Source organism: Carassius auratus, chromosome 23 (assembly GCF_003368295.1).
Source record: "Carassius auratus strain Wakin chromosome 23, ASM336829v1, whole genome shotgun sequence".
Lineage (NCBI taxonomy): Eukaryota > Metazoa > Chordata > Actinopteri > Cypriniformes > Cyprinidae > Carassius > Carassius auratus.
In genome coordinates, this window is record NC_039265.1 from 17,499,615 (window position 1) to 17,523,471 (window position 23,857).

Consider the following 23,857-nt stretch of genomic DNA (forward strand, 5'->3'; position numbering starts at 1 on the left):
AAATATTATTTGTATGAATATGGTAGCTGTATCTATTTTGAGCTGAGACAGACATCATCAGTGGGGAAAACCTCAATTTAAATGTCTCTGGTCATGTTTCTTTACACCAAGTAAAAGTGTGCACACAAAGCCAAAACAGTCTCTAATTCATTTCTAGTTGACAATTATGCATAAAATACATCAACTTCTTTATACCCTTCAATCAGCAAGCCTAATTTCAATTACTCATGTAACTGGGAGGATTCAAAGGGTTAATGCTTTTTTTTTTTTTTTTTTTTAAATCGCATCCCTGGAGGTATAAAATGTATGAAAAGGAATTTGACTGCAAGCCCAAGTACAGTTTGTGTGGAAACAACCGTTTCTTTATTATGTACACATTAGCAAAAGAGTGCATGCTACAATTAGAGCAGCACATCAACATCTTCAACACAAGTCTCCATTTAGTAAGACTGTGTGAAAGCAAAACGATCATCGCCCATTTATACGCCAAGCAACCACATTCCAGTGGAGGAATTCAGATGATCTTGGAGAGGACAACCGCTTGGCTTTTTGCATAAGCTTAACTGATAGAGGTATTTGGTTTTGGCTTCCCTGTTCTGTCAATTTATGTCTGGAACACAAGCAATTCTTTATGTTAAATGATCTGATCTGGAATATTCATTTTACCACTAAATGGAAAGGCTTTAGTAGACGGTCCACCCATTCTTCTCTTTATATTGAAAAATGTATTTTCATTTAATGTAGCAAGAAAATAGTCTATGTTAAACAAGAAGGGTGTAATAAATCATTGAGGAACTTTCAGATGAATAAATCGAAGCTCCTTTTTCATTGATGCAGGTGCTTTGAAACCCCATGCATCCTGTCAAATATGACTATGGCTATATTCAGAACAGCATTCTATTCTTACTATTTCTGCAGTATACTGTTCATAGCATTAACATTTATGCATAGAAATGGCAAAATGTGCATAATGCACTAGGATTTCCCACAATGCATTGCACTTAACATAAGAACGGCCAGAATGGCCACCCTAACTTTATACAATTGCACTGCAATTTTAAAACAAGTTATATTTTGATCCAATTTTGTGTAAGAAATAAAAACATAAAAAAACTGAATTTCACTCTCTGCATTCAAGATGTTGAGATAATATAAATTACCATTGCATTTAATATGAAAGTCCGATTCTGCCAAGTGATAAAAAAATAGGATAAAAAAAAATAGTGACTTTTTGTCTCAATATTAGGGAAAAAAAACTTTTCAATGCTGACTTTCTCTTTCAAAAATATTCTGACTTCTCTTAATTATATTTTCCACCATGGAATTAAAATTTGAGGAAGGTAATTGAGATTTTCAATTTCTTTTTTGCTCCTTCCAAAGAATAAAAAATGAATGAGGTCATTTTTTTATCTCACTATTTTTTTTTTTTTTTTTTTTTTAATGTGAGTTTCTATATCGCAACTGACCTGCTATTCTTAAAAAAAAAAAAATCCCAAGTTTTTTTAATCCCATTGTCAAAACAAGCTTCCAATATTTTGGACAATAATTTTTTTTAGACATACAGTATACACTGTGCAGTTTGCAGTAAGCTAGTATCTCATTCTGAACATAACCAACAGATTTAACTTAAGAAACTAAATGATGGCAATATAGAGTAACATTTAATATCATTAAAAGTCTTTGTTTATAAGACATGTTGGAGGAGAAATATTCAACATTTAATTTGGCAAAGTACGTCATATGAAACGGTTTTGTTCCATATGTGATATGTAACAGGACAGAAGAGGAAGTGCATTATTGCATCAGCGAGGTGTTGAGAAGTCTAGAGCGCAGCATCAGTGCCGCTCTCCCGTCGGACTATCCTCTTAAGTTGATACGTCTCTAAAGTGCTTGTAGCATTTGTGAACCAGACCAGCTCACATTACAGTGAACAATTCCTGAATAAACAGCGCTAGGTTTTCTGACTCCCCCTGAAATATCTGAGAAAATGTCCACAAACTGTTGTCAAACTCTACATTTACAGAAAAGACTGAACTAAATAAACATAACTGATTTAAAATGCATTCATCAATTACTCCATGCTATCCACTGACAAACACTTCAACCGCTCAGTTTCAGACAGAAATAATAACAATAAAAAAAATGGCACTTTTTAAATGAAATTCAAAATGAATCACAATAAGAAAAATAACCGTAATATGCTTTCAACACCTTCACAAGTCATTTGTGAGAGGGAGTGCTTGTGGAAAACTGTGAAGTTATTTTTAACATTATTATATGTATTTGTCATTTATTTATAATCATTGACACCCTCATGCCATCTCTTTAAGTTTCTCTAGGGTGTCAAGTTATTAATTAATATCATGATTGATTTTTGCTAAATAAATGTTTGTATAGCAGCCAATACATCAATTTACATATATACATTAAAAATATATAATTTAATATTTCCATACATTATTTTGACGCCCAATATTAACCATTTTCATGCCACAAGCCCCTCTACATGTGGTCTCACAGTACACCGATTGAAGCTGAGGTGATCGCTGTCGAAGAAACATGCACTGGAGTGTTAGACGTGTTAAACTTGCATTTTGAAGTGCCTTGAAATGTACAAAAGATAACTGAAATCTCAGCAGAATTTTTTGGTCTTTCCCATCTGCCCGTAGCTTTATCCGCTGAGAGGATGGAGGTCCACCTTGACCTTTTCTCCGCTGCTGAGCATCCCGATACTGGGGTAAAATCCTCCGTCCGGGACAACCACTTCCCTCCTGCCGATAATCTTGCCGTTCCGGGTGAAGAACACCTAGATGAGCACAGAGGGGCGACAGTGAGTCAGCATTTCCACAGCTGGAGAGGGAAGAGAGTGAGTCAGCATTTCCAAAGCTACAGGGCTGAGACTGGGCGTCTGACGGTCCTGCTACACGCTAGTTCCAAAACTCTTCGGGACACATGATGAGCACAAGAAAACACTTGGCAAACATCTTGTTTTTCTTTTATATTTCAAATTCATCTTGACTGCATCTGGGATATCCTGTACCCTCAAGAAGACGGCTCTTATGAGATATGGAGCTTATTCATATTGTTCATAAGTGTGGAAGCGAGCATCTTAACTCTCGCCCAGTGTGCGAAAACAAACAGCACTGTGGTTAAGCCATCGTGTCGAGTCGACAGTCAGAAACTCGCTGATTACAGAGTCGCGCTTTGCGATTTTTGGCATGGAAGGCTCTTGATAGTATAACATCCCGCTGGGAGACCTCAATGCATTAATCTTCTGCAAGCTTAAAACATTTGACTTGATGAATGACCGACTCCAACCGGCTTAAAAACAACAAATAAGGATGATTCATTTGTTTAGCTGTCAGAACTGAGGCTTTTAGCACTTCAGTAGAAGTAACAAGTCTCCATATTTATTTGATTAAAAACCCAGTGAAAGTAATATAATAACATTTCATGATATATTATTACAATCGAGTGGTTTTCGGTTTCAAAATATTTAAATGTAATTTATTCCTATTATGTTAAATCTGAATCTGCCATTACAATAAATCTAATCGTTTATATAATGAAAACATTTCCAAAAACACTCACCATAACCTTTAGGCCCTCGTGTTCTTGTTCTGGATCATCTCCCTCTTCCTCGTCTTCATCGTTCAAATACAGTAAATTTTCGACACGCCCCTGCTTTGGTTGGACATCAGCAGCATCCCAGTCGTCCATCTCATCTGACAGAGAAACCAGACTGAGCTGGATGCACATCTAAAAACTTGGCCTACAGTCCTGACAAGTATGCTAAATTGATCAAAGTATGTATCTTCAAGTATGCATAGGCAGTTATGTTGTTACCTTCACCGTCCAGCACATAGTCCCGAGGAAACATTATTCCACAGCCCATGATGTCCCCTTCAAAACAGCGAGGGCCAAACTGGTCTCCTACTCCACTTCCATGGAAGATCTTCCCATCATCTATGAGCAGATATGATGGACAGTTCAAATGCAGCTACTTTCATTAATAAACCATGATTTTACATAATAACAGAAAAAAACTGGACTAGTATGTATATTTATTTACACTACCATCCAAAAGTTCGGAGTTGGTAGATTTTTTAAGAAATAAATACTTGTATTCAGGAAAAATGCATTAAATTGCATTAAAGTCCTGGAAAAAAAGTATTATGATTTCTAAAAAAATATGAAGCAGCGCAAACAAAGGTTTTCTGAGCCGCAAATCATAATATTAGAATGATTTTTGAAGGATCGTGTGACACTGAAGACTGGAGTAATGATGCTGAAACTTCAGCTTTGCATTACAGGAATAATCAATGTGCTAAAATATAATAAAATAGAAAACAGTTATTTTAAGTTGTTGTTTCTGTTCTGTTTTCGCTGAGCATAAGTGACTTCTTTAAAAAACATTTCCAAAAATTCTTACCAACCCCAAACCTTTGACAGGTAGTGTACCATGTGTAAAATACAGTTATATTTATCATATTTGGAAAGTATGATAAAAAAGAAACCTATTTTTTCAAATGTAACACATATTAATGAAACAAAAGACATGGCAACAAAAAAACACCATGGTATTACTATTTCTTTTTTTATCTTTTCGTACCTTTCATACAGAAAAGCCCTGGTAAACAGGTATCATTATGGTCACACGTATGTATGGAGGTGCTCTATTAATTTAGGTGCTACCTCCACCTGAGACGTCATCTGCTGGTGTCGCTGTTGGACAGTATCACCACAGGCAAAATGGCTGATTTACTCAGTGTTTGATTTCAGATTTCAGAATATTTGTTTCTGTATATCGTCTCATTATCTTTTTAAAGGCTGGCCCATTTACACTAAATGATGGAGGTGAAAACTAATCATCTGGAGGAATTTTAGGACATAAAGCAGAAATGCTAAAGTTAGCGCTGTCAAGACCTGACGTGAACCTAAGCACTAATGCTGCATTCCTCACACATTTGCTCTTAATGATCCAGAGAAGTCTCGTACTCTTCATCCAGAAACTGACAGGATGAAAGGAGATGTGCTTTCATGCCTCTGTACGACTCTTTCTCCTAAATCGAAGTTCTCCTTATATAAGGAGATAACAAAACCAAGAGAAAACAACAATCAAGAGCAAGTGAAAGAAAAACACGGAAAGGTAGCCTGCAGACAAAAAACCCTCTTGCAGTGTGTGGCTGGTAAATATTTGTGGAGTTGTCATGGGACCCGTTCCCAGCTCAGGATACTGTTTAAACAATCCCTATCTGAACATGCGGAGGGAGACGAAGACACTGTATCATTATGATTCCCATGTGGGCCTCTGTCCCAACACCACACTCTGCAAAACCACGACCGCTGTGGGAGAGGAAGGCGACTAAAAATAAGGTTCGGGCACGCGCTCTCTGAGCCTGCTGGAGAGCTTTTAGGCCCTCTGGCACCCGAACCGACAGGAAACGGTACACCGGAGTGCAGAGAGGGCTTTCCTCGAATGTCAGAGCCGTTCTCTGGAAAAGATTGGGAACGTAGACTCGCTTCCGCAAACAAGAAGGGCACTTTAAGAGCCTGGCGGCTAAGAACGGAAAAGCGATTTGCTCGTTCGTGTCATCAACATTTTCAAGTAAGAGTCACGTACCCCGCTAAAACTAACAAGACTGAAAATAGTGATTTGGGGAGAAGAGACTCCCTGCCAACTATTTCGACCCACTTGGCACGGTCAGCGGATGAATTAAAGCAAGACTGGGGATTTTATGCTTCTTTCAAACTCCAAATAAATTCATCACCCCGACTTCCAGCGTTATTTCTTCATCAACATGAGATACAAATAGCCTGGCTGTCTTTGGCTGTGATGTGTGTGAGGACGCCGACCCCCAGAGCGACAGATCAGTGGCTGTAACGTGTCTCTACGTGATGACTAACAGGATTATGAGTCATAGATGTGGGCCTCTTATAGATCAGGGCAGGACAATGAGTCATGCCCCCCTGATCTGACCCGCTTCTGTGCCAATGCCAGACCTCCATCAGCGGGTGCCGCAATGAGGCGCGGAAAAGACATGCCCCATAAATGCAGCTCCGCAAAATCTGACAAGAGAGCCTGACACTCCTCGAGGTGCCAAAGACAAACTGCATCGCCCTGATGAGAGTGATGATGTGACGGAATTTTTCACACTCGAGAAGAACACAAGGCCTGGGTGAATTCACTAGCAAATAAACAAACTTCCATCACTTCTGGTGGTACACTGGTACGAAAATTTGCTTCAATGCAATAATTACTGTCTTGTTATTATCAGTAACATAATATAAATATATATATTTTGAAATATATAAATTAATAAATTAAAGGCAAAACAAATAGAAATACATACATGAAGAAATGTTAAAATGTTTTATTTACTATGACTAGATATACAATATTATATTTTCTCAATTTACCCATCTAAAAAAATTAAACATATATTTTGAAATACATATAAACTTGTAAAACAAGAGAGAAATGGAATTTTAGTATGAATTAGAATTTGTATACATTTTAAAACAGCAAAGATAAAGATTTAACATGTAACAAACAATAATTAATCAATATTTATTTTTCTCTATATATTTCAATATTTATATGTAATATAGAATAAGCTTTGAAATGTGTATATTTAATTGAAATGTAATATTTATTTTTTCATTCATACACGTACACACACACACACACACTAGGGGTGTAACGGTACGCAAAAATCACGGTTCGGTACGTACCTCAGTTTTAAAATCACGGTTCGGTTCATTTTTGGTACAGTAAGGGAAAGAAATGCAAACATTAAACTGCAGGTTGTTTATTACTATACACTTTTTGTTTTAAATACTTTTTAAGAAAATATATCTAAAATAAAAAAAAAGAATAAGAAATAAAATACTGCTGCAAAGTTCTCCACTAAATAAAATACTCTCAGTCTCAAACCAATATCATATAATAAAATATAATGAAAAATATAAATAAATAACTATGATTAGAGTGCAGCATTACCAATCCCAGCTTGTAGGCCTGCTTCACCAGAATCGTGCCTGACGCACTGCTGCTGCTGTAGGTGACATAGAGGGAGACCGCCGACAGACCAGGCTCTTGTCTTCATGAAAACAACATCTATACTTCATGTTGAACATAAATATAAAGCCTACTGATAAAGGACACCGTCAACAGTATTGACGGCAAAATAGACTATGTTTGACAGGTGCAATATTTGAAAATCGATAGCTCTAACCTGTTAACATGGGAGCCGAATTAAAAACAGACACACCACGCAGCTGAGGCGCTTGCGCCATGCATCCAGTGTGTCGCCGGCAGGCGGCAAGGAAGTCGAACGGAAGTTGAAGTCGGTCATGTGCCGCCATCTTGTAGCAGAACTTCACTTGCGTTAGCATCCCATTGACCTCCCATTAATTTTGGCGTCACTTTGACAGCGAATAACTTTACATCTGAGGCGTTTAAAGACTCTATTTGTCCATTATTTATTTCTAAAGATACACGACAATGTATAAAGGGCTCCATTACCTTCTATGTTACAATATGGACCCGTAGAAACAGTTTTTGTAAAAATAGGCTAACGATTGCGTTTGTTAGCCTTCCAATCAAGCTCGCCGTCTCTGCAAGATTAACGATGGCAGTTTTCACGCACAGCTACTAGAAGATTTACATCTGTCAGACAGGTTGCTGACGTCATCAAGCTTAGTTTGAGTCTGCGCGTAAGAAACGGAAGTGCTAAAAATAGCTAAAAATGGGCTTCAATTGTCTCAATTGAGTTCCAATGGGGTCGCTGTGTCCATTTATTTTACTGTCTATGGTCGCCGGCCGAATCAGCTGCAGGGCGGGATTTGCGCTGAACGAGGAGACTTCCGCCACTTAATATGTTCTTTTGGAAACACGAAAATTTACTTATATTCCGCGCACAAAATATTGAATTCCGTCATTCGGTACACACATGCACCGTACCGAAAGCCCTGTACCGAAACGGTCCGGTACGAATACACGTACCGTTACACCCTCTAACACAAATATTACTTTTTAAATAATTAATTCATTTTAAATGCTAATTTAGGCATCATGACAATGTACACTATAAGAATTATATATCGAGATTTCCAAAAGATTATATTTCACGCTGTTATTAAATTAGTGTTTATAAGATTAAGTATAAAGTGAGTCTTAACACTTGTGCGGTCTTCGGTCATTTCTGACCGGAATATTTTACGTTTTGAAATGTTAAAAAAATCACAGCTTCATCGGAATGATATGAAATACGGTGACCTTCACGCCATTTGGGGTGTGAACACACAAAAAAATTGAGGTCATGATTTGAACAGTCTAAGTGGGCATAAAAAAAAATAGTAACACTCAGGGTCTTCGGTCAAAAATGACCGTCCATAGGAAATGAATGGGAAATAGACAAAAATACAACAATTGAGAGAATATTTGTGTACACAATCTACAAATCGATCACAAAACTGAAAAAAAGGGCAAAGCAGTGAAGGGATGACACTATAAAACATCAAGAGTGTGATATTGACACATCCAATCACACACAGATGCACACACACACACACACACATACTTACACATAGACACCTATGAACTACTGTGTCTGTAACACAGAGCAAAGTTTTGAGAATGTGAAATCCATTCAATAATTCAGTCATAATGCAGAGAAAATCTAACAGCAGTGAAGGTATGACATAATAATCACAAATAATCACATACACACACACACGCGCACACACACACCTATGACCTGCTGTCTGTAAAACAGCGATGAGAAGCAAGCGCTGCCTCTTGGGTTTGTCAGTGCACTTAGAAACTCAGACTCGGTCCTTTGCACCATTCTGAGGATTCTTATTTTTTATTTTTTTGCAGGAGCTCTGTGCCACTGAACAATATGTTCAGGTTTGATTGCAATCATAATGCAAAAACTTGAATGCAAATAATGCATGAAATCATTATTTATAACAGAAGAAATATAAAAAAATATATACAAAAAGTACTCTTTAGAATGTATTAATATATATTCAAGTACACTACTTAATATGAGTAAGCAATTATGTCTAAAAACAATAAGGGAATTCACAAGCCTCTCTATAGATTCCTATACTGGTAATAAGTGGTTGCACCATGCACTTACATGTTTTTCTTTCTTTGCTCTGACCAGGTGGCGCTAAAAAATCTTCAAAAAAATGTATTTGAAAGGCCTAATCTCTGGCCTAGTTTCCTAATTGAAAAATTAGAAAAAAAAATTATGTACTATTTTCTATGAGAAAAATTGTTCATAATTATTGCATAAATATGAATTAATACCTTAAAATTTTCTCAAAATACAAAAGAAAAAATATTATTGAATAAAAATACATTCCACTGATTTTACTGGGGGGCAAAAAAGTTACATTTCAGGTGTCCGGTCACTTTTGACCGTGAAGACCCTGAGTGTGACTCCCAAATGAGGGCCGCACAAGGGTTAAACGACAACAAATGTAATCTAAATGTAAAATTAATAAAGAGATAATAATGTTAGGGTTTCCCCACACATTGATTTATTTGTGGCGGACTGCCACAATGTCAAAACTGACCATCACAAATAGACCAAAATGTCAAAACTGACCACCACAAAAAGGCTTTGACTTAATTGAATAAACATGAGCAGTGCACGTTTCAAAATCAAAAACTGGTGAAAGTGTTTTTATATCACTGTATTTCAGAAGGTAACCTGTCATTTTCCTTTCATCTTGCATGCAATGCCCAATAAAGCAGCGTTTGTGAGCTCAGCGCTGCTTTACAGCCGTTACCGGAGAAACCTCTATCTCTCCCGCTGGCAAAAAATTAATTAAAAAAAAAAAAAAAAAAAAAGGGAAGCAAATACATATACTTTGCAAATACATATACTGTATATGGAGGTGGGGGAGTGCTGCCATAAATAGAGTGCAAGGCTGTGGAAAACACTGAATGTGCAATTACTGAATATAGGTTGATTTAAATAACTAATATGGTACAGGTGTTTATCATGCATATGGTATTATGATGTCCAATTAATGCTCACTTTGAATTGTGCAGTGCTTAAAGTCTGGTAGTCTTTTAGTGGAGTTGGACACTCAGGCCTGCAGATGCATCAAGAAGCATCATGGAAAACACTAATCTATCAATGTCTGGGCTATCAAACAAGATTATTGACAGGACATTTTTATAGCATCTCCACTATTGCAGCTAAAACCCAAATAACCCACTTAAAGTAGTAACAGATGTGTGTGTATATATATATATATATATATATATATATATATATATATATATATATATATATATATATATATATATATATAAAAAATTCACCATCACTGTTTATCTGGCTCACAGGCAAAATCCCTCACCCTTAAACAATAGGCTGTGAGTCACAAAAGGAGCACATTGTTTCATTCAGGATGATACTCAGTGACTAATCTGTTATGTGAAGTGGCATGAAGGCATGACAGGGTTGAGTATAAAGATTGCCATCTTTACATTGAGCAGCAATCTTATCCGATATCAACTTCCTTTGAGCTGCTTTGGAAGATGGAACCTGTGGAGTGAGATAGGGCTATTTATCCTTCTGCCATTTTCAAGAGGATTTGCTTCTAATCAACACACTCATCTCATCTCCACAATCCTCTTATCAGCACCCAGGACCTCCACACACTGTAGAGATGGTGCCCATAGATGTGTAGGCTTGAAAAGAGTAGAGGAGTCAAATAATAAAGCTTAGGAAAAAAAATCACCACCTGCAGGAATTCTGGGTAATCCATGCATGAACTGTGATAGGAATACAACCAGAGATGACAAAACGGAGTAAACAAAACTAACTTTGTGTAAACAGGATCTGAATGTGTGGATATTTAGTATCTGTGTGAATGACACTGTGCACCTTCTATATATTAGTATTTTATTTCACTTGTTTTTTGATGGTGGTAGGTACATCAGTAGGTTGGTATATAATTAAAGTGCAGTGTGTGAATGAAATCATCCTGGAAAGTTTTACATTTGAAACTGCACCGCGTATAAAGTTATAGTCTCTCGAAAGAAAAAGCTGACTCTGAATAATTGAAACGAGTTGTTTTTAAAACAAATCCCAAGCCCTTTCATGTTTACAAAAAAATTAAAACATTTGCATAATGCCCGCCCACTTGTTGGTCTTTTCCATTGGTCTGAATGAAGATGCATATTCATTCTTTGCCACTAGGTGCCGCTCTTGGAGTGGTGAAAATATTCCCCGTTAACGCTGTACACAACAGCGCTCATCAGGCATTACAGGCATGATGAAATTAAAATGAGAATTGGACCAATCACTGCCAATTAGCATCACGCAAAGGAGGTGTTTGGAAAAATGAATCATTGAGCGAATCGTTTGAGAGTCGTAGAGCATTTGAGGTAAAAATAAATGCATATTATGAGTAAATGAATTTTTTTTTTTTTTTTTTTTTTTTTTTACCTTGGATGCATGTCAACCTGTTATTGGGGACTCCCAAAACCAAAATATTAACCTTTCATAACCCATAGTAAGGGCACTTCAAAGGAACACTCCACTTTTTTTTTTTTTGAAAATAGGGTTATTTTCCAACTCTCAAACTAGTTGAGTTTTACCATTTTCGAATCCATTCAGCCGATCTCCAGGTCTGGCAGTAGCACTTTTAGCTTAGCTTGGCACAGACAATTGATTCTGATTAGACCGTTAGCATCTCACTCAAAAGTGACCAAAGAGTTTTCTATGTTTTTCCTATTTAAAACTTGACTCTTCTGTAGTTACATCATGTTCTAAGACAGATGGAAAATGAAAAGATGCAATTTTTTATATGGCTAGGAACTATACTCTCATTCTGGCGTAATAATCAAGGAACTGTGCTGCCGTACCATGGTTGCAGCAGGTGCAATGTTATTACGCAGCACCGGAAAATAGTCCCAGCTAGGCAACTTCCAATAAGCCAATTTTCAGAGTTGGAAAATGTTGGCCTATTTTTTTTTTTTTAAAAGTGGAGTATTCTTTTAACTTTATATATTTTTTCCTGTAAATTTCTGTTCAAACCAGCATCCTGCTACCTAAATTTTACAGTAAAATTCGGAAAAACCACAGCTGTAGAGTATACAAAAGCCTGCTGTAGTTCAAAAAATGATGCATGTAAACATACTGGCTGTTAAAATGACCTATAACAGCTCACCTGCGTGATATGCAACAGAACCTCGACTCCATCCTGGATGCCTGTTCTTTGGGTAATCCTGAAAAAAGAGAGGAAGAATGAATAAACATAAGATACATATTCTAACAATTAGACAAGAAAAACAGTCTGGTTTTACAGATACCGATGGAGGTGATGGATTTACTCTAAACCCAGGGCTCTGAACCGGTTCAAGGAACGAAAGCATAAGTTCGTTTTTTTACAATGCAGCAAACATTTTCAAATATCTTAAAAAAATACTTGATTGTCTTTAAAGCGTTAAAATATTTTTTTCTTTTGTTTAGTAGCCTATAATTTGGCCAGATGGTGATGCTGTATTGGCTATGACTAAGCACAATGGGTTAAGATACCAGATCTCTTCCTGATCTCTTTTTTTTCCCTTTCTTTTTTTGAGTAGAAAATTAGGCTATTGTTATTATTGTCATTATTTGTTTTATTATTATAGGCTATGAAAAAGTATATACAAAAAAAAAAAAAAAAAAAAAAAAAAAAAAAAAAAAAAAAACGCTATTTACCTGTATTTTTTCCTAGGCAAACCGATTTCGGAACGATAATAATACAGAGGTACGCAGGAACAGAAACATTAAAATATCGATTCTGCTCTGAGTGAACCAATTCAATTTTTTGTTTTGTTTTCAAGCCTTGCTCTAAACATGAACTTGCCACACTTTCACTTTTAACAACCTCACTCAACACTTCCATATTAATGTGGTGGAGAGACGACTGAGTTCTATAGCCAGAAAACAATTACAGCATCTCAGCTCATTGTTTTAGGTTTAAGTGCTGCTGTCACATAGCTGCAAAGGTTATGTTTTTTCATATACAGACACACCATGCCAGCAGAAACACAGGGTGCTGCCAATATTTTGATTTTGATTTAGATCTGAGAATGACTAGAGCAAATCAACATGGAAAGATATTTTTGTATTTCTCTGTTGTCATTTAAAGAGACTATGGAAGCCTGTTTACACCAAAATTGTAGCAACAGTTCTCTTGAATCCTGTTTATTTACTACAAAAACACATTCATAACGCATTCATTACACACCATTTTTCTTCAAAAAAATTGTTAACATTTTTAAATGCATTGGGTATCAAATACATAAATGCTTTAAAATGTTAATGCTAATTCATATTTGATAATACATTAATTTAATTAATTTTCACAGCTCAAAATGTATATGTTAAAATGAAAATTAATAAAGATACAATATAGACAAATATATTGTAACAGTATTTTAAATGCTAGTTTATACCCAAGACGTTATATAAACTGAACCTTATTATAAAGTTACAGAAACATATTTTAATTGAATTTTAAGCAAATGTTGCATACAGTAAGTGTTCATTTTGTAACAATTAAACTGTTAGTTGCTGTTAAAATAAAGATCCCATATACATTAGATCAAAAATGTGAGGTTGATAAGATTTTACAAATGTTTTTTTTAAACTAAGTATCTTATGATTACCCAGGGTGAATTTATTTTAGAAAAAAAAAAAAGTAAAATTCTGAAATATTATTAGTTTAAAATAACTGTTTTCCATTTTAATATATATTAAAATGTAATTTATTTGTGTGTTAAAATGTGGAATTTATTAGCATTTAGTATTATCAATGTTGAAAACAGATGTGCTGGTTAATATGTTTTTAGAAACTGTGCTACATCTTTCTGTTTTTCTTTTTATTCTTGGATGAATAGGGTTCACACGAACAGCATTTATTTGAACTGAAATAACTTCACAGTTTACACTCTCACTTTAGAGCAATTAATCAATTCATCCTTGTAGAGAAAGTACTAATTTTTTTTTAAATAAAAGTTATTTCTTTAAAATAAAAAAGAAAGTCTTAATTACATTTTTAAAATAAAAAAATTCTTACTGAGCCCAAAATTTTAAACAGAAGTGTTGGTTGAAAACTAATTGTAGCCATAAAAGTAATTACCAATTTCTAAAATAATTTCTTTCCAAAGATGACAATAAAATAAGTGGAACACAGGTGAAAAGAATGCTAGAATTCCATGTGCTGGCATTCTGTAATCTCGTCTAGAGGATTACAAGGGGATCTGTTTTGGTTAAGGCTGATAGAGGGTTGTGTTATGGTTCAAGTTGAGATCTTTTCATCTGTTTATCTAATGAGGAAACCAGGGGACCAAAAAACCTGTCCTAAAACAGACAGATAATTTAAATGAGTCACAAAGTCCCTTTTTAAGAAAGTAAGATGACTCGTTTAACATCCTTCGGTCCACCGGTGTAGGTGAAGCATGGGACTAGATGATGAAGTTGTGCAACGAAAGCACGGGGGTGATGATGATACCTTAGGCGAATCTGACAAACAGCTCTAAACATGCAGAGACAATGGAGTGGCGTTCTCTGGAACGACACATGACAAAGTAAACTGTTTGCAAACATTACTTAATTTCGAATGAGTTTACATCTGTGCGCCAACACCAGGATAAATGATGGCGCATTCCGTGCATTCGTACGATTACATCTCTATTCCATATCATGTACAGCGTATGAACACACAAGCAAACAGACACTTCAGCATGCCATGCAATGCATACAGCCCATCAATCACCCCGCTCGGCCCTGCAACCCACATAACAGTTTTGTTTTGAATTCGTCAAATGAAATTATATACCGCATTCTCTTGTTTGAGAAGAGGAGCTGTTCATGCATATAGCGTTTTGGCCCCCTGAGGAGACTGCAAAAGCCATTAGAGAGAAGCGTCGAGCTTCCAAGAAACACAAACAGTAGCATGTGTGTCCACGGCAGAGCGCTATAAGATCCACCCGGGGCTTTTATGTGCGATACTCGAGCTGCCTGCATTTCCACACTGTGGCAAAGACAACAAGTAGCGGAGAGGCTGCCGGTGGAGGCAGATGCACATCTCTACATGACATGTAGTGCAGAGATTAGGCCAAGAGGGTACCTGCCCTTAACCACCACAATACGGGTGCTGGGAATGGCATTTGTGCTAGATGCTGTCATCGTGAAACAATAAACTATGAGCACTTTTAGAAAGAGTAAAAGTAAAAGCCTAACCAGGGATACGAGCTATATACTATCTGCTGCTTTTAATTTCACCCCTGACAATGTCCAACAGTGTATGTGTATATAAATCAAAGGAGAATTCTTGTCCATGTTTGTCCAACACTTCAGTTTATGTATTTAATATTGTATGATATATTGTATGATAGAAAGGATGGTGGTGGAAATGATAAAGTATTTTTTGTAATGAAACAACTCCCTTTTCTGTCTTGCTAGCAAGTTTTTATTGCTTCCTAAGTACATAAGATGTCCACAGATTTTACATAATTAGAAAATTATAGCTTGACTGGAAATAAAATGTTCTGTTTACAAATTATATTAATTTGTTTTCTTCTCATCACTAACTTTTGAAAAAACTTAATCAGTGGCAAAATTATACTACAGTTGTGGGACAGTCTCATTTCCAAAAAATAAATAAAATAAAACCAATAACATTTGTAAATATTATTGAGCAGCAAATCAGAATATTAGAATGATTTCTGAAGGATCATGTGACACTGAAGACTGCAGGTAATGATACTGAAAATTCAGCTTTGATCACAGAAATAAATAGAAAATTTAACATATATTCAAATATTAAATTGTAACACGATTTCATAATATTACTGATTTTTATGAAAAAAAATTTTAGCCTTGGGGGGAATAAGAGAATAACTTTCAAAAACTAATTATTTAAAACTGTAATTTATACATAATATGTATACATAATACATAATGAAATGGTTTATTTTTCTATCAGAATTTTTATTTTTATTTTTCTGTTTTAATGGTGGATTTCCACGGTTAAGAGTTAAATACAAGGTTAAAATAATAAAATGTACCCATACTAGACATCTGGAAAGCAGCAAAAATATTTTATAAAAGGAAAAATCTTTCCAAGGCAGTTGTTAATATCTTAAAAGTGGCCAAAGTTGAAGAAACACCCAAAAATACAAATGGCGTGCCAGACGAGGTCAGATGGATTGGTGACAGATGGACTATTGTGTTTCGTGCCGAACACTTCAAAAGTTGATCTGCACTTTGAAATGTGAATGTTTCCAAAATAAATGAGGACACCAGGAACACACACTCCCTCGATTGCTCCATGGGAAGTGCTAGAAAGCTGGTTGAAACCAAAGTCCCACGGAGCCGGATGAGAGCAAAGGAAAGGGTTGGTGCAAGAGGGGAAGGTCAGGAGGTGATATGGGTCCAACCCATTCACGCAGACGTGGCCACCGAGGCTCTGATACGCACCTCCGCCCCTCGTTAGAACCAAGAAAATCTTTGTCTTGCATCCTAGCAACCCAGTGTATATTCCGGATGCATGTGTACGAGCTCGTACGGCTAGCTAAAGTCCCCGTTCACAGGGGGTGAGGGTTCACTGATCGCTGATAAGAGCTCGGCTCTTCCTCCCCACATCCGCCATCATACTCCGACTGAAACTGGGACTGGCAGAGAGCAGACTTGCAATTCGGCCCATCTGATGTTCTCACCGCAGCTGAGATCCTGCCATTACCTAGGCTGGTTGCCATTCCGCGGCTGTTCCTCAAACGGCAGAGGTGATACGTGCACTTGATGTTGTAACAATTAACAACCACATTGTTTGTAAACGTCTCTCCAGACACAGGATGCAGGGAACACGGTACACGTCCAAAGGGAGTAAACAGTAATTAGGCAGCAATGCTTTAACTGATATTTGATACTTAATGAAACGCAGATGCAAAGTTCCAGAAAACGTCAAAATTCGAAAAAACAATAACAAATTGCTCTCCGTTTCTCTGAGCAACCAGCGGCCTCGCACGACTCAACATGACAGTCTTGTTTTCCGTCTGCCGTTTCCAACCTGAGACTAATTACCCTCCCCTTTCCTTATGGTCTTGTACAGGATGTCAGGAAGAGAGAAGAACACAGTGGTCACGTTCCTGTCCCTACCTTAACTATTCCAGATACAACTGAAACCATTAAAAACCTTTGTTAATTGAAATAAAGCTAAACTAAAATATAGATATTAGATGAAATACTATAAACCAAACATTTAAAACATTGCACTAAAATTACAAAATGGAAATAAAGACAAACTAAAACTAGAGCTGAAATTAAAATATATTCAACCTAATTAATAATACAAAAAAACTATACAGAAAATAAAGCTCATAAAAATATATATATTTTTATTTTGGAATAAATGTAAAATGCCAAAAATGTCAATGTAGAAAAATCTTCAGTTGAGGGTAGCCCTAGTAAAAATATAAAAACATTTTTTTTTCATAGTCTAAGTAATGATGAAAGAAAATGTGACTGGGACAAGAATTTACATTTCATTTAAAAATAAAAATAAAGAAAAAATAGAGGACATTGCTTCAGTTTAGAGCACCACTGCACATGTACTTACAATGCATTTAAATAACACTAAACTAAAAAAAGTTCACACTACTCTTTTAAATACAACAAAACGCAATGGCAAAAACTACCATAAATAGTAAATACATTAAAAAGTAGTTGAAGGGCATTATATTCTAAACAGATTTGAAATGTGAGATTTGAAAGCTATGCCCAAGGCAAGGTTTAGTAAATAATTGGCCTTCTTGTACAATGACTGTGTAAGGTAGGGGATGCGAAAACTTTGGCCGATACGATAACCGATAATTATTTATATATGTGAACCTGGACCACAAAACAAGTCTTAAGTCGCTGGGGTATATTTGAGGTAATAGCCAAAAATACACTGTATGGGTCAAAATTATAAATTTTTCTTTTATAACAAAATTAATTAGGACATTGAGTAAAGATCATGTTCCATGAAGATAATGATTCCATGAACTCTCTCTCTCTCTCTCTCTAAAAGCAAGCACATTTAACCTCTGTGGAGAGAGCGTGCGTGCACATGGTTGCCAGGTTGACAAAAACAAGTAACACATTTAGCAGATATTTCCGTATTGGGCAAGTGGGAAGCTGTTTCGGGGATTACATCTCTTTATATCAGGCAACCCCGGTTGTGTTCCTCTGCAGCAAGATTAAACCTTGTTGTAGCTTATATATTTTGCTCTCTTCATAATTTTTTTTTTTTTTTTTTAAACTTGCCTTAGCCTCAACTCCTGAAGTGCTCAATTAACCATCAATTAGCTTAACCAAATGCATTCTATATGCGATAAATCAGAGCTATATGCATAAACATTATTACAACGTACAATTGCACAAAAGGCTACATATGCACAAGCGAACTTAACTGTGCTGGTCATAAAGGTGCAGCTCCATTGTGAATGCGTTCTTCCAATAACAACATGCTTAAACACGGGCGTACAAAGATTCCATAACATCATTTAACAGTGATGTTCTCATTATATTATGACAGACTTGCCCTGCACGTTGCACTTCACTGTATTTTCCTTTTTGAAGGGACTCCAGTAATATTTCAAACAATTAAAAAACATCAAGGCAAACAGTGCACATCTGAAGTATCTCTCCAGGAAATAATGCATTTTTTATTGGCTTTAATATAATATAATAATCAGTTCGATAACGATAACATTAAAATTAACATTTATCGGCCGATATCGATATGGTGGCCGATATATTGTGAATCCATAGTGTAAGGTAAAAAAAAAAAAAAAAAAGCCTTGTAATATTGCATGAGTCATTTTGAACTACTTTTATGAATCTTTTATGATGCATTTTGGAGACTGACAGCCTCTGTACACCATTTGACAGAAGAAATGAAGTCATAGGGGATCGACTTGAAGATGAGTAAATCATGACAGACGAGTGAACTATTTGTTTGAGGTGATTTGCCCAAACCACTGTTCTATTTGCATTCTGCACCTCAGGACATTTTATAATGTCAGACTCTTGAAACTGTTATGAGGACACAGTGTTGTGAAGCCACATTTGCGATCTTGGTGTATATCCAGAGCTTCCTGTACACTTCTCTTCCTGTTCATTCCTTGACCAAAAAACCACTGGGAATTTTTTAATCAAAAGACTACGCTACTGCCAAAAATAAAAAACTAAACTAAATAGCATTTGTAAAGCATTTAACCTCCATAGTGTGACACTGTGGTTCTTTTTATCCATATGTGCATGCACTTCCCTACATTCACTGATTTAGCAGATGCTTTTAAACCAAGTAGCTCATTTATAAATGTGGAAGAATACAGTAAATGACTTACTCTTCTTGCCAGGCCCAGGGCAATGTAGCACTTCTCTCCAGGATCCACAATCTCCACTTCAAAGTAGTGACTTCGTGTCGTGAGGGGCTGCCGGGCCTGAGCCAGACCAACGTCCATGATGCTCTTCCCTTTCCCGACATATTCCAGAAGCTACGGCAGAAAATATCAGACTTAATTTAGATACATTATAGAGCATTACACATCATTATACATGTTTTAATGTTGTGTTTTAACTGTTTGCTCATGTGGAAGGAAACAGGATCTTGTCAGGGGGATTATTTGGTCAGTTTAAGGTTAACTTGGCATAAACCAGATGTATCTATAAAAATAGTCAGCCTGGCTGTGAGCAGGTTTGGGAAATTGGATAGGTTGCACTGCAAACATACCTGGCCAAGCCTCAGTTTTTCAAGGAAAGGAAGATCTTGATTTATGCCAAGCCATCTTGAAACTGGTTTCAGGTTTTGTGTTCAGACACACTACTGCTAAGGTTTTGTTTTTAAAGAAATTAAAACTTTCATTTAATTCGGTAAGGAATGCGTTAAATTCATCAAAAAGTGATAGCAAAGACTTTACATAGTTAAAAAAAAAAGGCTTCTTGAGCAGCGAACCAACATATTTAAAAGATTTCTACATTAGCATGTAACCCTGAAGACATGGGGAAACCGTGGCCTAATGGTTGGAGAGTCGGACTCACAATCGAAAGGTTGTGGGTTCGAGTCTCGGGTCGGCAGGAATGTAGGTGTGGGGAGTGCATGTACAGTTCTCTCTCCACCTTCAATACCATGACTTAGGTGCCCTTAAGCAAGGCACCGAACCCCTAACTGCTCCCCGGGTGCCGCATAAATGGCTGCCCACTGCTCCGGGTGTGTGTTCACAGTGTGTGTGTGTGTGGACTTTGGATGGGTTAAAAGCAGAGCACGAATTCCGAGTATGGGTAACCATACTTGGCTGTAGGTCACGTCACTTTCACTACTGAAAATTCAGTTTTACTATCTCAAGAATACATTCAAATTTAATTTAAAAAATACATGTTTTCTACATTTTATTAATATTTCACTACACAACTGTACTTTTGATCAAATATACACAGCCTTGTTGATCTTAAAGGGTTAGTTTACCCAAAAATGAAAATTAGGCTGTGTTTTACTCACCTCCAAGGCATAAAATGTAATAATCACATGGGGCGCTTTTTATTTCACGTCTTTTGGACTGAAGCAATGCAACACCCGCTGACTACAACGACAGAGCTTGAAAGATCAAAGACAATTTTTAATATAATAGAAGAAAGTCATAATAAACACCTAGGATGCCTCAGGGGTGAGTAAAACGTAGCATTATTGTCATTTTTGGAGGAACTAACCCTTTAAGTCTTACAGAACCTACATTTTTGAACAGCAGTGTGTACATATAAAGAAAAAAATAAGTGCTTAAGGCACTTAGATAAAAATATTTAGAATAATAATCTACATGAAATGAGAGCAAGTATGGGCAAACCCAAGCACACAGAGGTTATGACACATCTTCAGATGGATATTTTCCATCAGGTGTGTTAGCAAAGATGTAATAAGAATATTAGAGAAGACAAAAAAGGTTGACCTGTCTTCAATACGTTCACAGGATAATGAGGGTGGGGCACGGCCTTTCAAATACAGACATGTGAGTGGTATCAACAGCCCCACCTAGCCTTACAAATGAAAAGAAAAAATAACCAATGGAACAATTTTGACATGGCATAAGGTCAAATGTTTCATTCAACAGTGTTGCAAAAAAAGGCATTCATGCAAGTGTGAGCCATCTCCCAAGGACCGTCTTCAATTCATAGGCCAAGTCAACACGTTAGATTAAACTTTGAAATCTGCCCACCTAAGTGACATTTTTACGCATCCTACGTCTGTTCAAGTGAACTAAGGTGAGAAATGTAACCTAATGGACTGCCTTGTATGTACTTTTGAACTGTCAGTTTAAATACCAATACTGAATTGCATATTTGGTTATCATATGCATATTTGAAAAGCATTTTTGGGCATTAAATAAGTGGAAAAAAAAAAAATGCTAAAACTTAATTTCAATTTGAAACCTAGTGAGCTGCCTACCTAGACATCATTAACCTTCAGATCCAATGCTATTTTATGTACTTTCAGGTGCTCAATTTAAACTTAACACCTCGGTTCCCATTCTAGACTGCATTTTTTGTCACGTGTCAATGGTCAAAAAGGAAAAAACTTCTGTATTTCAATTGAGAGTATCTAGTACCTTACAGCATTTCTGGGTATCATAAGCACTTTCAAATGTTTTAAATTTGAACATCAGATTAAAATATTTTTGGCCTTCATTTGACCCTTGAATTATCAAAAAAGACCTTCAAGTTAAAACGTAGTAAGCTGCCTATACAGACAACACTTTTGGGTATCACATGAAACAGTCTTTCTCTCACGTTCTGTTTCTGGCCCAGCACAGTCTCTAAACTCACAACACAGCATGGTGATTACTTTCAGATTTCAACTGGTTGTCATTAATTACTTAGAAATTTCCGTTTGCAACGTCAGAATCAGCACTTTATTGGGGCAGTGGAAAGATTTCGCCAATGCCATCTACAACAACCTTCGGTATCCTTGTTTACGCCGCGAGTCAACTGCGGGTCAGACGGAGAATCTGACAGGGGGCCTTCTACAACCACATGCTGGTAACGACCAGACATTTTGAAAAACACGAAAACGTGCGTGCAAACGGAGCCTTTAAACGGCCATGAACAGATTGCTGTCATTTGTCCAAGAATATCCCCCGCTGACATCAAAACCACTGATCAACTACAGAAAATTAGATGTAAAATCCTGCAAACAATCAGCCGATGCTTTGATCAAAGCAGACTTGATCAATCCAACTAAACATATTGGTGTTCAATATGGAAGAATGCTTGTTTCTGGAACGGAAGGCATTCTCTTCTCATCTCCTGAGGCTCATTGGAGGATGCACCAACAGAGGAACTGATATCCATTTATTGGAATTAAACAGGTTGCTTTTTATAGACGCAAAAGTTTTTTTTTCCTGCCTCTGCCCGATTCTTCTTTTCAACATCAACCTCTTCAAGTTTTCGTGCCAGGACAGTTGCCTGCTCATTTGAGGATGCAGGCAAAATTGCACCTAGTCACACCTTCCTGCCTCCTTGATGCTGAGTAATGGGGAGGTTGTCTAGCTTTATACCAATCATAACGGCTCTCAACAGCTCCCAGCATGCTCGGATGACAGTGCTGACAGACAGTCACCATCCCCAGACCTACGTGGGGGCGGCAGCTTGTTTTGTTGACCCGCTGCCCCGGCAACAGGTGCAACATTGCGAGCAATTCCCACAACTTCCTGTCACAGTGTGGAGAATGTGGAAAAGGTGGAGGACACAAAGAGGGAGACGCCCACAAGTGGAGCTGCTGAGATGTTTGTCTCGCTCATCTTCAGTCTTTAGAACAGGGTCTATGTTTTGACAGCCTCAAACCAAATCTCTGAAGATGATGTTGTTATAAGTCATCTGTTGGCTAGCGGTTACTCGAAAAGTCTGTCTAAATGCAATTTATCCTTGATTCACCTTGTTCTTTAGAGTGTTAAGTACTTGACATTCAGCTGCTCATTTAATTGACAAAATATATTAAAAGCTTCAACATGCAGAATCATCTTGTGAAGCGCTAGGAATTCCTGTCATTCTCCAAGATGGTCCTAAATAAGCAAAACAAAAGGATTTCAAATTATCTATGATAGAAAAGTACTTATGTATGTTTACTTCATGGTATCCCAGTAAAACTTCTAATTGTTTTTAGACAAGATGTGGCAGGAATATCCCCATCCAATAATTTATTTTTTACGAACAATGGGTCATGAGATAATTTTCTAGTTCATTGCACTGTAACAAAACGTAATGATGCGTTCACATTTATCGCTGTTCAGCTAATTTCAAGGCACAAAATTCTGTCATTTCAGGAATCCAAGCGATCAGAAATTTAGTTTCCACAGATTTCCTCAAAGATTTCCACATGAAGACTTGGCAGTGGTTTCAACGGAGTGGCTTGGTTTGAAAGTTACTTCTATGTGCTTCATACATTGCTACACTATTGACAATGGATCTTTTTACCTATAAAATTTTGTTGAAGGAGCCAAAACTATATAAAGCTATTAAAAACTAGTCTTTTCTGCAACATTGCAACACTGAACACATTTCACTGAACACATCAGCACATAATTGCCTCCACCGAAGCACTACTTTCTACTTTTAGATTATCACTTGCCCAGTAGGTGAGGTAATAAAAATGGTGCGGAACAGTCAATGTTCCTGCACACAAAAAGGTACTGCTTGATGTCGTTCACATATGACATGATCATTCATCTCTGTGCCTTGTTTTTAATTTAAAAAAAGTTTCACGTCACGTCCACACTGCTGCATCTAGCAGGAAAAAA

The 23,857-nt window shown here is 36.7% G+C and overlaps 1 protein-coding gene across 1 annotated transcript in view; it reads right to left on the reverse strand.

Moving 5' to 3' along the window:
• Window positions 1-335: 335 nt before the first annotated feature.
• The window catches only part of LOC113041591 (SPRY domain-containing protein 3-like), a 47,511-nt gene continuing 23,989 nt past the window's right edge, over window positions 336-23,857 (reverse strand). The window contains exons 7-11 of the mRNA XM_026200205.1: window positions 19,418-19,567; window positions 12,205-12,262; window positions 3,847-3,966; window positions 3,592-3,725; window positions 336-2,806 (exon numbers count right to left, since the gene is read on the reverse strand). Of these exons, the coding sequence (XP_026055990.1) occupies window positions 2,672-2,806; window positions 3,592-3,725; window positions 3,847-3,966; window positions 12,205-12,262; window positions 19,418-19,567 (597 nt within the window). The 3' untranslated portion in view covers window positions 336-2,671. The remainder of the gene's footprint in view (window positions 2,807-3,591; window positions 3,726-3,846; window positions 3,967-12,204; window positions 12,263-19,417; window positions 19,568-23,857) is intronic.